The sequence below is a fragment of the Telmatherina bonti genome (assembly GCF_933228915.1).
Source record: "Telmatherina bonti genome assembly, chromosome: 10".
Taxonomy (NCBI): domain Eukaryota; kingdom Metazoa; phylum Chordata; class Actinopteri; order Atheriniformes; family Telmatherinidae; genus Telmatherina; species Telmatherina bonti.
The window spans coordinates 29,041,896-29,057,513 of record NC_136628.1 but is presented as its reverse complement, the minus strand read 5'-3'; the positions used below and the strand labels follow the sequence as shown (position 1 = coordinate 29,057,513).

General features: G+C 44.4%; 1 protein-coding gene across 1 annotated transcript in view; it reads left to right on the top strand.

The window, feature by feature from the left end:
- The window catches only part of fam222ba (family with sequence similarity 222 member Ba), a gene marked incomplete at its 3' end in the record, with an annotated part of 30,097 nt that extends 15,914 nt beyond the window's left edge, over positions 1-14,183 (top strand). The window contains exons 2-3 of the mRNA XM_079247775.1: positions 5,412-5,539; positions 12,430-14,183. Of these exons, the coding sequence (XP_079103901.1) occupies positions 5,458-5,539; positions 12,430-14,183 (1,836 nt within the window). The 5' untranslated portion in view covers positions 5,412-5,457. The remainder of the gene's footprint in view (positions 1-5,411; positions 5,540-12,429) is intronic.
- Positions 14,184-15,618: the final 1,435 nt, after the last annotated feature.

The window sequence follows — 15,618 nt, the reverse complement described above, 5'->3', positions numbered from 1 at the left end:
TCAGTTTGATAAGAAGCCTCATACTTTCCAAGTGTTTCCTTTTTAGTTTCACGGCCCGGCGATGTGACTGTGAAACCAACTTTCCGTGTCTGACACGTATGCAAAGACGTAGCCGAGTCAGTCGCGGACTGTGCAGTATTCTAAGGGCATGCTGTCTCTCTCCGCTCCATATCCACAACCTCACCTCGGGGAACTGTCACTTTTTCATCAGTCAGTTACGAAGCGTTCACACTGCCTCCTAGTTCCTTCACAGACCCCCCCTCCCCCCTCCCACCAAAGAAGAGCAGTTTCAAGTAGCTGTCGTCTTCTCTCCCACACTACTGCAGCGGTTTTCTTGCTTGACAGTTTTATCCCTGACACACTGTTTCTCGTGACTTGGAAAATCACTATTTTACTGACTCTGAATATTTGGTGATAGTTTGGCTGGGTTGTCTTCTCCCACTCTCACCCTTTCTCCTCCGGTTTGAGGTAACAGCCCATGTTGACGAGGGGGTCCCGGCTCTTGAAAAAAAAAAGCAAACGGACCGCCCCCCCCAAACGTATCGGGATGTGCCGGAGTCATCAAGATCCATTGTGTGAAACCGTGAACCAGCTGAACATGCCCACAGCTCTCTGCAATCCTTTTCTACCTCTGTTGTTTGCAAAGCCTAATGGGCTAATGAAGGCCAAACCAAACTGTTATTTCTTTCTAACGTGCTCAAGAGCCAAGGCTTTCTTTCTTTTTTTCCCCCTCCTTTTGACAGAATGCCGTGGCTTGGTATCCAAGGGTAAAAAGCCGTTCTCATCTTCCTGTTCCTTTTCTTTCTTTACCTTCTATTCAGAGACTAGGCTTGCAAAGGAAAGTAATTTCTCTCTCTGTCCCTGAGAGAATCAACACAGTGAAGTTGCATTAAATTTCTACTGCAACATTTTTTTTCTCTTTTTTTTCTTGGCTCTATTTCAGACCCATAACCTGGGGGTAAACATGCAATTAAAATAACAGCAGCCTGCTTTCTCCTCGACTCTCCTCCTTCAGCCATACACTCAAGTCATATACAACATGGCGACTCGCCTCTCCTAATTGCCTTTGCTCATAATTGCTACAGAGAAACTTCTAATATTCAACCAGCCAAACGTACTTTCTCACCTTTTTTTTTTTTTTTTTTTTTAAATTCTTTCATTGTTTTTCTCCATTAATGTTATTTGTGTCTTCCTCTAATGAGCTAATCTCTTGTGTACAGTTCTGGCTTTTTTCCTCATGCATTTGCTGTTTGTGGGTATTTTAATAGATGATTTCCAAAGCAATTAAACTGGCGCTCCAAATCTCCAACTATTACAGATTATCATTCATGGAGGATATTGATTAAAACATTTATGTAGAGGAATGCAGCCAACTGGTCTAATTTAACTAAATGTCTCTCCTGTTCCTTCCTCTATTCTTCTTATTTTTCCCTTTTTTTTTAAAAAAAAAAGAAAAAAAGAAAAACCTTTCAGATGGCTTTCTTTTTCTTCTTTCCCGCTCAGGAATGAAAAGAAAATATAGGTCATCTTTTATAGGAGCAATTTGACACATGACACAAGCCATGCACATCACTTGCTCAAGTCTTGCTTTGTCTGCTCGCTTTTTATTTGTCTATAATGAAAGCCACACAGTTATTCACACACTTTTATTGCAGCTCTATAAGTAGCCGGTGGAGACTTGCCGAGTCACGGGGGCCCCCGCTAATACTTTGAGAACCCCGTGGTGTCTGTCTGCACGGGGCTGATAGTGTGAGATGCCTGGCTGAACTCCATCAAGCCCAATCCCGGCTCTGCAGGCCTGCCCGGCCGGCTCTGCTCAGCCTCCGCAGATTCAACTCTGTCTCCACTCATGCCAGGAAGGGCTTGTCGCTATATCACAAAAGCTACTAAGCCACGGGGGTACATACTTATTTCCCTTGGTGGTTGGGGAAGCTGGAGGGGCCCAACGCCTTGCTCACACCAGGCTAAAGCCCTCGCCTGGTGCTCAGGGGGCAATTAGGAGTCCAGCAACTGAGCCAGTCAGTTGTAGAGTGTCCCTGTCTGGATTTGACTCAGTCAGGTATAGTCTTCCAGCTTCTGATACAAATAGTGCGTTAAAAATGCCTCTGCGGGGGTGTGCGCCTTTTGAAGAAAGTGGCAGTGTTTGGTGTGTGATACTATATTTGAAGACGCTGTGGCAGTGCTGCTGATGGGCGAGTCGGTAGACGTCAGGCTTCTGTCTGTCGTGTTTCATCTCCTCCTGCTCCGAGCTGTAAAGCAGTGTCAGCTTGGGCATTACCATAGGCTGACCTTTGCCGCCACACTCCCCACTGCACAGTTTTCTGACATTCAGGGGCGCTGTGGGGGGAAGCGGGGAGGGGGGCTGGCCTGTGGGCTGTTTCTGCCTGTAGTGTGTTGACGTGTGTGTGTGTGTGTTCTTATAACAAATGATCTGACAGTATACATGGGTGTTTTGTTTCCTTTTCCCCGCATCATTTCACTCTTTTGTCATTTGTTTTTGCTTTTGAAAGCTTTTTCTTTTTACAAAGACTTCGTTCTTTCTGATAGTTAGTTTTCCCTCCACCCCATACCTGCATGTTGTCAAAGAGATTGCTGTTATCTTCGTGTGAAATCTTGGCAACCTCATAAATGAAAGAGAGTTGGAAATCTTGCCTGCTGACATCAAGGCTCCATGTACCTAAAAATCCTTCCAAGGCCAGAGGGAAAAGAATAACATATCAGGCCAATTAAAGTTAATGCATGGTGACACGCTGAATCGAGGGCAGGGATTGCTGCCATATGGCAGTCCAGGCTGTAAATCAGAAAGCGGGGGGGGGGGGGGACGAGGATGTGGAGAGTGGGAGGCCCGGTAATAGAAAAAGGTGACGCTGCATCAACGGCACAGAACGCCTCCAAAACGATCGGATCCATCTCGGAACTGCAGCAGCACCACCACCCACCGCTAACCCACCCACCAGTTCCTCCCTTCCTCCTTTCCCCTTGCCACCCCGCCCCCATGCAGCACCCCAAGGTGCAACACCCTCAGGTATCTGTGCATTACCGGCAGCTTCATTAAGCCTTGTTTTTTCTTCTCTCGCTGGGAGGATTTAAATGAGCTGTCATCCTGACCTTTTTGAGCTCCTGCTTTTTTTTTTTTTTTTTTTTAAAGTAAGTTCAGCCCCCTGCCACCCGTCTTTCTCTCTCTTTCCACCTTCCTCTCCCCCTCTGTCACTCTTTTCCTCCACTTGTCTATTCACCCTGCAGGGGGTAAGATACTTTTAAGCTATCACCCTGCGGCAGACAGGCATGCCAAGGTTGTTTTGTGGGTAATTGCTTCTCTCATAGAAGCTGTTTGTCTGCGCACACTTGCCGGCCTGCTCTGATGCCACGTAGCAAACGGGGAGGGCACGGACTCCATAGACTTAATTTGCTCCCTGACTGTTCCTCGGTGCTGATTAAGCAAGCATCTGCGGTGTGTTGAATACAGCAGCAAACCAAGTGGAGCATGGCAAACTGTTCTGCTTCTCCGTTATATCAAGTTATAGCACAAAGCGGTCAGCATTACGGTTCTGTTGCTGTGTTTGTTCATTTCTTAACACAACATTGTGTTTTTGTGTTCCAAAAATATAAAGGCCACTAGGAGGACTGGTGAATCGGCTTGACAGTCAACCAGCATCAGGCCTCAGGAGTGTGTTCTTTTTGGCTTTTTGGGGTCATAAAGTGTAAAAATGGATGCAGAAGCTTAGTCCTTTTAAGTGTAGTTATTAGGGCTGGGACTATATGCTTTTGTTTCAATTCGATTCCGATTTTTTTTTTGGGTGCCGATTCAATTTAAATTGCTATTCTCAAAATTCTTCAATATTGATTCTTTTTGCTAGTAATTTTTCTTGATTTCAGTTAGGAAAAAACAACACAGTAGCCAGATCATCATTCTGCTGATATAATGCCCAAGAAGACAGGTAAAAAGATCAATAAAACCAATGAAAATGACAAAAATTTTATAGTGGATTAATTTGATTTATTTGAAAAAAAATTGATTTTTTTTTAACAAAAAAAAAATTGATTTTTTTAACAAAAAAATTTCGATTTTAAAATTGTGAAGAAAAAAATCCTGATTTCCGATTTTTCGATTCAATTTTCCCACCCCGAGTAGTTATATGTTTTGTTATTCAGCGGCGCCTCGGTTGTCCGATAATGAGGCTAAAATGATGTATAATGAACGTATCGATAGGCACAGCTCCATAAAGGCCAACTGAAAAACAAAGCTGAATTTATCATGAACAGTGCTCAGTAGAAATAACACACTGATCAACATAAAACCAAGTATTTTCTCATCTGCATATCATTCTCTCAAGTCTTGGCTTTCAGGAGCAAAATCTCGCCACAGAAACAAACTATTTGCATATTTATACAATTTTTTTCACCAGGTGTGTCATTTATGCTGCTTACCTAAAATCCTCTCAAAACCAACTCCAACTCTCATTTCTGGCACCACCTTACATCAAAAATGTCTTAGCTTTATTCCAGCCAAACAGGACCATTATTTCTGTTCTTTTAGGAAGGACCTCCAACTTTATTGTCACTTGTTGATCTCTGGCGGCTTCTGATTGGACAGCGCTGTCAGTTTAAGCCGTCTAATTGGTTGAGGATTTGACAGGATGGAGCTTCATCGTAATTTCTGGGTCAAAATAGAGGTCTCTTAGCAACGTAGTAGTAATGGCAACCTTTTTTTTTTTTTTTTATTTATTAGGAAAATGTGCTAAATAACTGTTATCATATATACCTCATTGTGGATTTACCACAGGCAGTCTTTATATACTCAGTCTACATTTTAAACCTCTCAAACTGGATATTTATGCTTAAAAAACATCCATAGATCACCTGAAGGGTACGTTATCGCTCACAGTTTAACCCCCAAAGCTGCAAACCACCGATCTGGAGAAGCTGTTGACAATATAAGCCACAGCGCTCAGGGGCACCAGCGACCTAGCTGCGTTTTAAGGGTTTATTTCCTATTCCATGCTATGACAGAGGCGGAGAGGTAAAGTCTAGGTAGTGGGGCTCAACTAGGGGAGGAGGAGGAGGAGGAGGGGGAGGAAGAGGAGGGACTGGGTTGATTTTTTTTTTTTAAACTGCCAGTCCCTGAGGCCCAGTCTGTCCGTTTTACTTCAGCTGTTTGATGTTTAATTGAAGATGTTATTGGCATCAAATGTCACCTTACCTGATGCTCCAGGTGTGAATCAGTTTCTAATTGACAAAAAACTATGTCTCCCACAGTCCTGCGCCTCCAGGGAGCAGCTCCAGAGTTCTATTAGTCCAGACCCAGCCTCTGTATCGCCACGCACCATGTGCTGCCTCGCAGTTATATCTGACCTCTCCCCTCTTTCTCCCTCTCTCTTTTTCATTTTTTCTCTCTCTCGCTCTCTCTGCAGTGTGAGGAGAAGTGTGTGTCCCATGTTACATTAGTGTCTGTGTGAAATGCTGGCCTGTCTGCCAGGGCCAGGTGACCTCCCCCTCCAGCTTCTCCCCCACACGCAGATGAACACTGGACTTCAGAAATGTAAGTAGTGACATCAGGACACACACACACACACACACACACACACACACACAACCACCCACACACAACAAACCAAGCTGTTAAAATTCTACCTGCCGCCCCACGTTTAGGTCTGTATGCCAACCCTGGACAGTTTTTTCTTCTTTTTTTTTTTTTCTCTACAGTTTCTTGTTAAAACCAGAGAGAATATTTTCTGTGCATCAGAACCACACAGATCAGTCTTCAGGGAGAAATTAGGACGAACTGTGCCATTAATTTGCTGATGAATGGTAAAGTGGCTCCCTCCGAGGATCCGTCTGCAGCGACAGTGTTGTCCTGTGTGCTCACTGCAACGGCGCCATCTCGGCAACGTGTTAAACAGAACCATCTCTCGCCTAATTTTCACCATCAGGAAGAGTCAGTTACTGTCAGACTTGCAGACAGATTGCAGCTGAGTGCTTTTGCCCTGCTGATCTTGTAATGCGAGTGAATTTAAGATGCAATCTGCTGCCCTGGTTTTAACAGCAGACTTGTCAGTGGTTGCCATATTCAGTGTGTTTTCAGTGTGTTTTGGATTTTACAACTCAACTGCTGACAAACTTGGGCTCTGTGGAGTGTGAGGGCCAGCAGCACAAATGGGGAGTTCAAGTCAGCAATTACCAGCAAAAGCTGGGAATGAGTGACGGTGAGGTGGGGGAGATGAATGCATAATGAATCCAAACTGGGATTGTCTCGCTCTTGTGCTGACTTGTCATTGTATTTATGTGCAAGTCATAATTTATAATCACATATTTGGTCCAACTTAGGCTTGATTATAATTGGGAAATGATGAGACTATTTTAAATCAAACATGCTTATATACAAGATCAATCACTTCTCAGATCCATTCTGTCTGTCAGCTGTAGCTAATCGATAAAAAAAAAAAAAAGTCTTCGTTTACTCCCCCTTCTTGCTCAATCTTTCTGAGTGGAATCTCAGCTCTTGCCTGACCCATTTCTACTGCAGCTTTTTTTTTTTTTTTTTTTTTTGTGAAATGCTGCCGCTCATCAAGACTGTAATTTCAGAATCACAGTAATCAGCCAACCCCCAGGAGATCAGCGAGCATGAGGGAGTCTGCTAAGTGCCAGCGTCTGTTGCCTCACTCAGGCAGGCTTGTGACATGGCACAGCCATCAGCTACACTCTTTCTCTGCTCTTCCTTTACGTGACACACTAAGATGCATCAGAGCACAGGGTGCAACTGGAGTTCAATTTGTTTTGCGTCCACCACTATAATCCATTTAGGTGATGGAGCATGCTCCCCACTGCATGCTGATTCCTGGAAGTGTAATTTTTATTCAATTTTTTCCTCATAATCATTCCCTCGTAATGCTTCTCCCTTTTCATCTGTTCTTTCCGTAGAAATCGGGTTACATCAAAAGCCGCAGATCCTTCGTTTAGAGTTAATCATTTTATCAGTGGAAGTTTGTGCACAATCAGGTTGTTCATGTTTAGACATAATCCAGCACCTGTAGATCATTTCCTGCGTGTTAGCAGGACGTGATCTCTGTTCAGAGCTCGTCTTTCCTCCGGAGCCCCGTCCTTTGCTCGGCACAACAGATCATCTGACAGCTTGACTACACAAGACGTGGCTTTTAGGGAAAATTCTCAGACAAGTTGACACTTAAAATCTTTACTCTGTGCTCTGACAAGTTCCTGCAAAAATGTACAATATTTTTGAAATCTTGAGTCAGACTAGAGTGAATCTTGAAAATAGTCTTTAAAATGAGGATTTTCTTAGACCAGGGGGTGCCTAAAGTAGGTCCTCGAGGGTCTTGCTTCCATTAAATAGATCCAACGGACATGAAGTTCTGCACAGTGAATGATGTGGGCGGCTGTAGCTCAGGAGGAAGAGCAGTTGTCCTTCAACTGGTAAGTTGAGGGATCGATTCCATTTCCCCTGAAATGCCGAAGTGTCCTAGGGCAAGACACTGAACCCCAAACTGCCCCCCGATGTGCCTATCGGGGTATGAGTGTGTTGAGTGAGTGTGTGTGTGAATGGGTGAATGTGACAAGTAGTGTAAAGCGCTTTGAGTGGTCTGTATGACTAGAAAAGCGCTATAGAAGTACAAGTCCATTTACCATGATTAGTTTAAGTCAGCTGTGTTGGAGCAGGGATGCATGGAAAACCTGCAGGATTGCGAACCTCTGACTTAAGACGTTGTCTGCTTTTTCATTAATTAACAGTTCAGTTCTTGTATCTGTTTTCAGTGGAATGGAGTTTGTTTTATTTGTTAAGCCTTTTAAACACGTTTATTCAGTCATAAAAGATGCCGAACGCAAAGCATAGACTAGTGTTGTGACCACAAGAGAAAAAAGTTAGCAAACAATATCTAAATATGCTCTGAAAGTCACATAATTTCTTATTAATTCTTTAAATGCGTCTTAAAAGGCTGCGATATGCTAAATTACACAAGACCTGGACTGAAAATCTGCAGCAACAGATCTGCAAAAGTGATGAATCTTCCTCAACATTATTAAAGCAATGTGGGATTATCATGACAGAGAGCAGAATGCAGACATTTTAAGAGGAGCATTGAATATCCTTCAAGAAGCCTGGAGAGCTTTTCCCAAAGGCTAAGAAAAAGAAATAGACAAGGAAACTCTCCTGTGAGGTTTCAGGCTGTGTTGAAAATAATGTGCTTGTGCTTAATATTGACTTTCATGCGCATTTTATTGGTCTAAAATCTCTTTTTTTGCTTTACAAAGTCTGTTTTCATATTTTTTTTGCTCATGTTTAAATAAATCTTTGCAACTATTTTCCATGTTCCTGGAAAGATACATTAAAAATGAAGGGTTTCTCATGACTTTTAGCCAGTACTGTAATTAGCTTCTTTTTGTTTTCTTGTTTGTTTGTTCCTCAGTTCAAGTCTTCTGGCTTATTGTGGTACTTTGATGCTTAGTGTTGTGCTTTAAAAAAAAATCTTTTCTTTAGCACTTTTCCTCCACTTCACATCCACCAAGCACTTACCAATCACCGAGCAGGCCTGTCCTCCAGGTGAAGTTATGAGGTTGCAGGTTGCTGTCGGAGACAAGGCCAGAGCAAACGCTCAATTTATCATCAGGGATGGACTGTTAACAGATGGTGGCTGTGGAGTGTAAAGGCTGTTGGAGGAGACAGAGGCTAGATCAGGTGGGCCATGAAGAACACAGCTCTCCTTAGGATGACTCAAAGCGGCTCTTGTTCCTTCGTTCTCACAGGCAGAACAAACCGAGTACTGCTGGGCCACTTCTCAGTCACAGCTGAGATCATAAGTATGTACTTTTTGTCCCTCCTTGTAGTAGTTAGCATTTTTTTTGGAGGCTGTACTATATTACCCTATCATCACTGGCTTACTCACACATCTGCAAAAAAAAAAAAAAAAAAGTGGTGGTTTCATGCATGAAGCCAAAAACATGTCTGATGTGACGCTGTGGCTTCAGACCTAATTTCCTGCTCATGTGCAAAAACTGCAATTTGCAGCAACATGAGCTCCTGCTTCCCGCTGCTTAAACCTTGTTCAATAAAAACAGTAGTTTGAATAAAAGAAACCCTAATTAGCGCCTGCTGACTGTGCACTTGTGCTCCAATCAACTCACTTGCAGTGGGATAATTAGCGCTCGGCCAGAGTGGCCCCCTTTCCTCCCATTTCCTCCTCGGGAACGTGCTAAGCTGGAGATCTGAGAGATGATGCACTACTTGCCACCAGCAGCCGCCTACAAACTTCACTTATATTCCTCATTAACCCTGCCTTGATGCTTTAAACTCTGAAGCTAATCCAGGTTTCAAGGTTGAAATGCTAATAAGCTACACTTGCTTACCAAAACCCGCGATCAAGAGCAGACAGGAGCTTTTAAAAGATCTAAACAGCAAGAGGTCCATTCATGCACCGCTCAGGGAAACTTATTTAAACAGTAATTAGCTGATTTTATTTTACATTTCATTGCAGTAATTTGCTTTTTTTTTTTCTGTCTCTGACAACTTTTAACAGTTTATAATCCCTTCTACAGCTTAATATTTTACAGTCATTTCTCTGTTATTGGTCCGAATTTAATTTATCAAGAATTAAAATTTAGCAGAGTTATACTGTACACACAGTTACATGGCTGCTGTTATTCCTGGTCTAAGAGCGTAGAAAAGTTAAGACGATGTGGAAACGTTATACGTAGTTTTAAATAATTTTGTGTGATTTAGAAGCTTTATAACGAGATGTCTTGATCACAATCGTACTTTTATGGATTAAAGCGCCTATCTGTGGCACCCAGGGTAAAGGGATAGTTGTTGTATAAGGGATGAATAAACATTTTTAGCCTCTTTTAAAAGCTAGTATGATAAAGTTTTTCCTGAAGAGTCACTTTTAGTGTTTCTGAGACTTTGTAACAGATGTTGGAAGACACAGTTTTGGCCATTTTCTGGAAAATAAAATCAAACCGAAGCCCGATGCATCTAACCAGGTGCTTTTCCTCACAAATAAAAATTCTCTTAGTTAGAATTCATTTTGTCTCTGTAAATACAGCTCATAAAGTTCACATTTCATTTATGATTCTTGTGAAGATACGGTTTCTTTTACTTTACTGCGGAAACTGCACATCTTCATTTTCAGAGTATCATTTTATACGTCTGTTCTGGATGAGCTCATGCACAGCTGGCTAAAGGTATACAGGGCACAAAAATTAGTCAACACCCACTCTTGTGTTATATTGTAGCTTGGAAGGTAAATTAGTTTAATTTTAGTGGAACAGGCGAAGCTAATGACAATCTGAGGAGGCTGGCTGTTAAACCATGACACGTCAAGAATATATGCATACCAGCTGCATTTATAAAGGAGATAATGTGACAGATTAAGTGACAGAATGCTTCAGCAAACTGGGGGGGGGGGGTAAACGTAGAACAGAATTGGATTGTCAGGACTTTTGTTGGTAAGGGGGGAAAATAGTTTTTGTTGGGAAAACAACAATCAGCGGCTTACCAGGGAGCTTTACTGTTTAGTTGCATCAGTGTTATAATGTGTGCTTTGATTGCTGTTGGCACTGACATTACCCACTATGATGAATCACAAGCTTTCCATCCGTATGCCCCACGTGCGCCCACTCCCACTAAACACTTGTGTAAACTGCAGAGTTGTGTGGAAAGCAGCTGACGGGCCTTAAAACAGGTTAATTACTTCAATCACACTGGCTTGGTGTGTGAAGCTGGCTTGTACCATGAAATATGATACAAATCTGTCAGGGATTTTATTCATCCATCACGAGGTGGTAGTACTCTCCTCCCTCTTGTTTCTAACCCCTTTCACTGCAGGTGATGAGAGGGTTTTGCAAGCGTTTCGATGCCAGAATCTCTGACTGTACGGTCAGGCTTTTGTATTTATTCCGTCCATTTCTATCACTAAGAAACATCTTTTCTTACAAGATCATAAATCATGTCAGCTGTTTGACAGGTGAAACCTATCCTCAGCTTGCCGTCTTGCTTGTCTGAAAGTGTTCATTTATCTGCGTTTGCTTACCCTGGCATTTATTCAGCGCCAGACATTGGGCCTCGATGATGGCGGGTGTCAAGCTCCAGCTCCTTGGCCCAGACCTCTGCATTAATCAGGCTGCCATCAGCAGGCTGAACACTTAGTTACAGCAGCCCCCTGTGTGCCGCCCCATACCAGCCCCTGCTCATCACTGCCCATTGTTTCCTGTTCACAAATAAAGCAGGAATTAATTAGCCAGTTGGCACAACTGTTGGTGCTGCCCTCCGTTCAGCTCTGCGCCTCATCCCACAGGCCCCGGTCCGCCTGCTGTGAGGCTGAGCATAACGGCCAGAGACCTCTGCCAAAATTTCAAATGACTTGTTCACTCCACAACAGAGAGAGGTAACCAGTATGCTGTGAAGACATCTGTTTTACCTAATCTAAAAAAGCCCCTTTGTCAAACAGAGCGCAAATTAAATGCAGCTCGGTGGCCTGTCAGACCGCCGTTTCCGCGCCTCACATCAGCCCCGCAGATGTCCATCAGTACAAAAGCTTGAGTGCAAGTAGGTCAGACTGGCGAGGATGAGGTGAGTGGGAAAGCGTAGCATTCTCCACAACAGTCGTCACTTACTTACACTGTGTAATTAAGCTCGATGCACGCACACAGCGAAATCCACTCGGATTGAAAATGCACGACTGTGACACATGAACCGACGCGTTTTAAAAGGAAACGCTCCCTCACACGTACACAAACAGGTAGTCTTGTTCATGTTGTCACTTCAGTATTGTTAAATTTAGCCACAGTGCTTAGCAGGTGTAACAAACGTCTGCGAGCTGAGGCCTGGGAGGTGTTCCTGCAGATCAGAGATGCTGCTTCTGTATCTGATTACTTGTCTGCTGTCATGGAGCTGTGTTTCCTGCGTCTGTCTCTTCTCTCTTTCTTTTTTTTTTATATCCCCCTCTCCATAGCAGCCACAGAGGACCTCCACATCTTGTCTTATTTATTGTTCATTTCATGATTCAGTAGCGACATCACATCCTCAGATAAGCACTTCTTCTTGACGCGTGTCCATAAATTAGGGCCAGTAAAAGCCCTTGACCTCATAGCCACCACTTAACCGATTTTTCTTTTTAGCTGGGAATGTGTTGTCTGAAACTCTTATTATTAATATTATTATTACCAAGACTGCGAAAGAAAGCCTCTCTTCTGTCTCATGAGATGGGACTTTAGGTAGAGATTTGGAATTTGAGAGCTCTTTCCAGTTCAGCTTCCACTCAGATTTCCTCTGATGTGTTTCTTTTGTGCCATATACGCTTCTAACTAGGTTAATTTGTCTCATGTATTGTGCCGCCCCCCCATCTCATCTCACTCCTGACCTTCCTAATTCTGTGTCTTATTTCTTCCTCTGTCTCAATCTGTCCTGTTCTCCGCTCCCAGGGGACACCATACAAAGGATGAGATCCGCTCCGTTTCCAACCCCTGCAGAATTGGATGCATATGCTAAGAAAGTGGCCAACAACCCCCTCACCATCAAGATCTTCCCCAACAGCGTCAAGGTCCCTCAACGAAACCACGTCCGACGGACGGTCAACGGCCTGGATACGTCAGGCCAGCGCTACAGCCCGTACCCTTCTGCTCAGGCCAGCGCCAAGACAGGACTCCTCGCCATCGTCAAGGCGCCCACAGTCAAAGGTATCCTGAAGGATTTTGACGGCAGCCGGGCTCGATTGCACCCTGAAGTTATCATGAACCCTCCTTGCGGACCTTATCAAGTGGCTTCAACCAGCACTTTAAACCACCACCCACCTCTGCCAAGTCTGCCGCGGCCCCATCAGAACGTTCCCCTCCAACCGCAGGATCTGCCTCAGACTTTACACATGCCCCTCCCCCAGCAGCAGCAGCAGCAGCAGCAGCAGCAGCAGCAGCAGCAGCAGCAGCAGCAGCAGCAGCAGCAGCAGCAGCAGCAGCAGCAGCAGCAGCAGGCTCTTACCCAGGCTCTCAGACACCCTCCTCCTTTGGGCCAGCATCCCCAGGGTCCATCCAGACTCCAGACTCTGTCTCAGCACCCAGCCCTGAGCCACCCACAGGGCCCTCCTGCGGTCATGCTTCAGCAGCAGCAGCACCTTCAGCAGCAGCTGCCACCTGGCCTGCAGGGGAGCAGAAAGCTGCCAGATGGCGACGCGCCACCTAACGTTACCGTCTCTACCTCAACCATTCCGCTCTCCATGGCTGCCGGGCTGCACCAGGGCCGCCAGGCTGACCTGAGCACCATCGTGCATCAGCTCAACCAGTTCTGCCAAGCTCGGGCCCAAGGTGCGGACGCCACCTCCATGTGCGAGGGCCAGATCGCCAACCCCAGCCCCATCGGTCGCAACCTGCTTATTAGCGCATGCTCCAGGGTGTCCATGCAGAGTAACCCTGCTACCCCCGGCTTCCCCCCACCTAACTGCGTCATTGGCCCTCAAGAAAAAGCCACAGCTCCAATGGGAGCCCATCCCCAACAAAGTGTGGCTGCCATGAACCACTTGCCTTCCAACCACACTGATCTCAAGCAGCAGCACCTCCAGCATCAACAACAGCTACAACACAACGCACAGCAACAGCAGAAGATGCGCTGCTGGAGTCAGCATCCGTTGACTCACGGCGGGACACACCTCTGCAAGCAGCCTGCCAGGGACCCATCCTTCCACTTTAAGGGCATGGGCTACCCTACAGAGGTGTGTGTGGGTCAGCCTTACTTACTGAAACCTCCTGTGGAGAGGCCCACCCCCTCCCCTCCCGTCAACAACAACAGCATGCCCGGCCCCATGAACCACTACAGCAACGGTCACTATTTCCAGTCTCACATTTGGAACAGCAGCATACTCCCCACCCCCAACAGTGACAGCTCCGGGTCTCAGGACGTAGCCATGTCATTCCACGGAGCGGGCCCAGGAGGGTGCACCACACTGGACTGTGGGCCCCCTGGGGCTCCCCATTACAGGCTAGGAACAAGCTCCTCCACCTCCTCCTCCGCCCAGACTAATCTGATGCAAACGGCAGATTACTTGGGTGGGGACTTCCAGACGCCCTATTTCCGTGATCAGAATCTAGGGTTAATGGGCAAGATGCACAGGCCTCCTCTCAGCAGGGTAGGTCCAGAGGTCGGAGATGGCAGAACCGCTCTCATCCAGCATCCAGGGTACAGATAAGCTATGGCCTTGTCTCCATAACCGTTATGACTCCCTTTGTTTAGTCTTAAAAAAAAAAAAAAAAAAAGAAAAAAAAAGGAAACATATTAATTAAACCCAACTGATAACTTAAAGGACAACTAGTATTAAAGAGGATAAAATAATATATTTAAAGCAGAACAGTAGTTTGTTTTTTTTTTTCTGGTTTTTTTTTGTTTTTTTTGTTTTGATTTTCTTCTTGCAAGTGATCAATTGCTGATTCTAGTTTTGCTATGGAGTGCTTTTACCTTAAGGTAACCTTTTTGAATGTGTGAGTGTGTGTTCACATCTGTACTGTTTCCCTGCTTCTTCCTCAATCATCTATTTTAGGTGCCTGGATCTGAACAGATCCTGTGTTATTTCTACATCGAAACCAGTCGGTAAAGTTTCCTTATGCATGTAAGAAAGCAGTAAACCTGATCCCATGGAGGGGGAAGGGGGGAGTACTGATTTATATTTATTTATCTTTTTTTTATTTGTATTTTCCTGGACCATGTCCGGCTTTTCTTTCTGGCTTTACGAGACCAGTCTTTCTTTTGGTGGTGACGCTCCGAATAAAAACAATCACTTCAGGATGAAACAAGCGATAATCTTGTTTCAGTGCAAAGCCATCAGACAAGACCGCACATCTCACCCGAAGTTTTAACCCCGCTCATGTGTGTTTATTTATTTGTATGATAAGACTTAAAAAGATTCATTCCTCGCGGTTATTAAAGGAAGCATGTAATCAGGTTCTTTGTACATTGTTGAAGTTCTAGCAGGGACAAAAGGTGATGCTGTTCTGCGTAAAAATGCTGCAACGAATTCAGGTGTTTTAACTTTTTGTCAGTGCCACGTTTGGCAGCGAGATTGTGAAATGTTTAAGGGCAGAAATCAAATAAAAAGATGAACTTTCCTACCTTTTAAAATGGCCAAAGTCAGGACAGCGAGGTCGTGTCGGGAGGAAGCCGTGCCATTTGATGTTTGCTTGCTTTTCTGATCTTTTGCGTGTATGCGTGTGTGTGTGTGTCAATGACAAAATGTATTACTTGAATGTTGAGACTGTTTGTTTCCAGGTGTGGAAAGGGATTTTTCGGCTATGTGGACGGATCTCCGCAGCAGAAGAATTAAGTGTTTCTCGTGTCATGTTGAATCTAAATCCAAGACTAGCCAATGAGAGTTTCAGTGAATTGAGTCGTTTGTACTTTGCTACTGATTCTGATATAAAGCGTGCTTGAAAAGACCAAATTGATCACTTGCAAGATAAACCGAAGAGGAAAAATTAAACAAACGTTTGAGTTTAAAGTGAAACAGCAAATGCATTGTTTATTTTATTGTACACTGGCTTACCTACTAGACTACTGTAACTTTAAAAGGTTAATGATTGTGTGTGAATGTGGCCTGCTGTGTGGGCAGATTTAAAAGTGTGTGTGTGTGT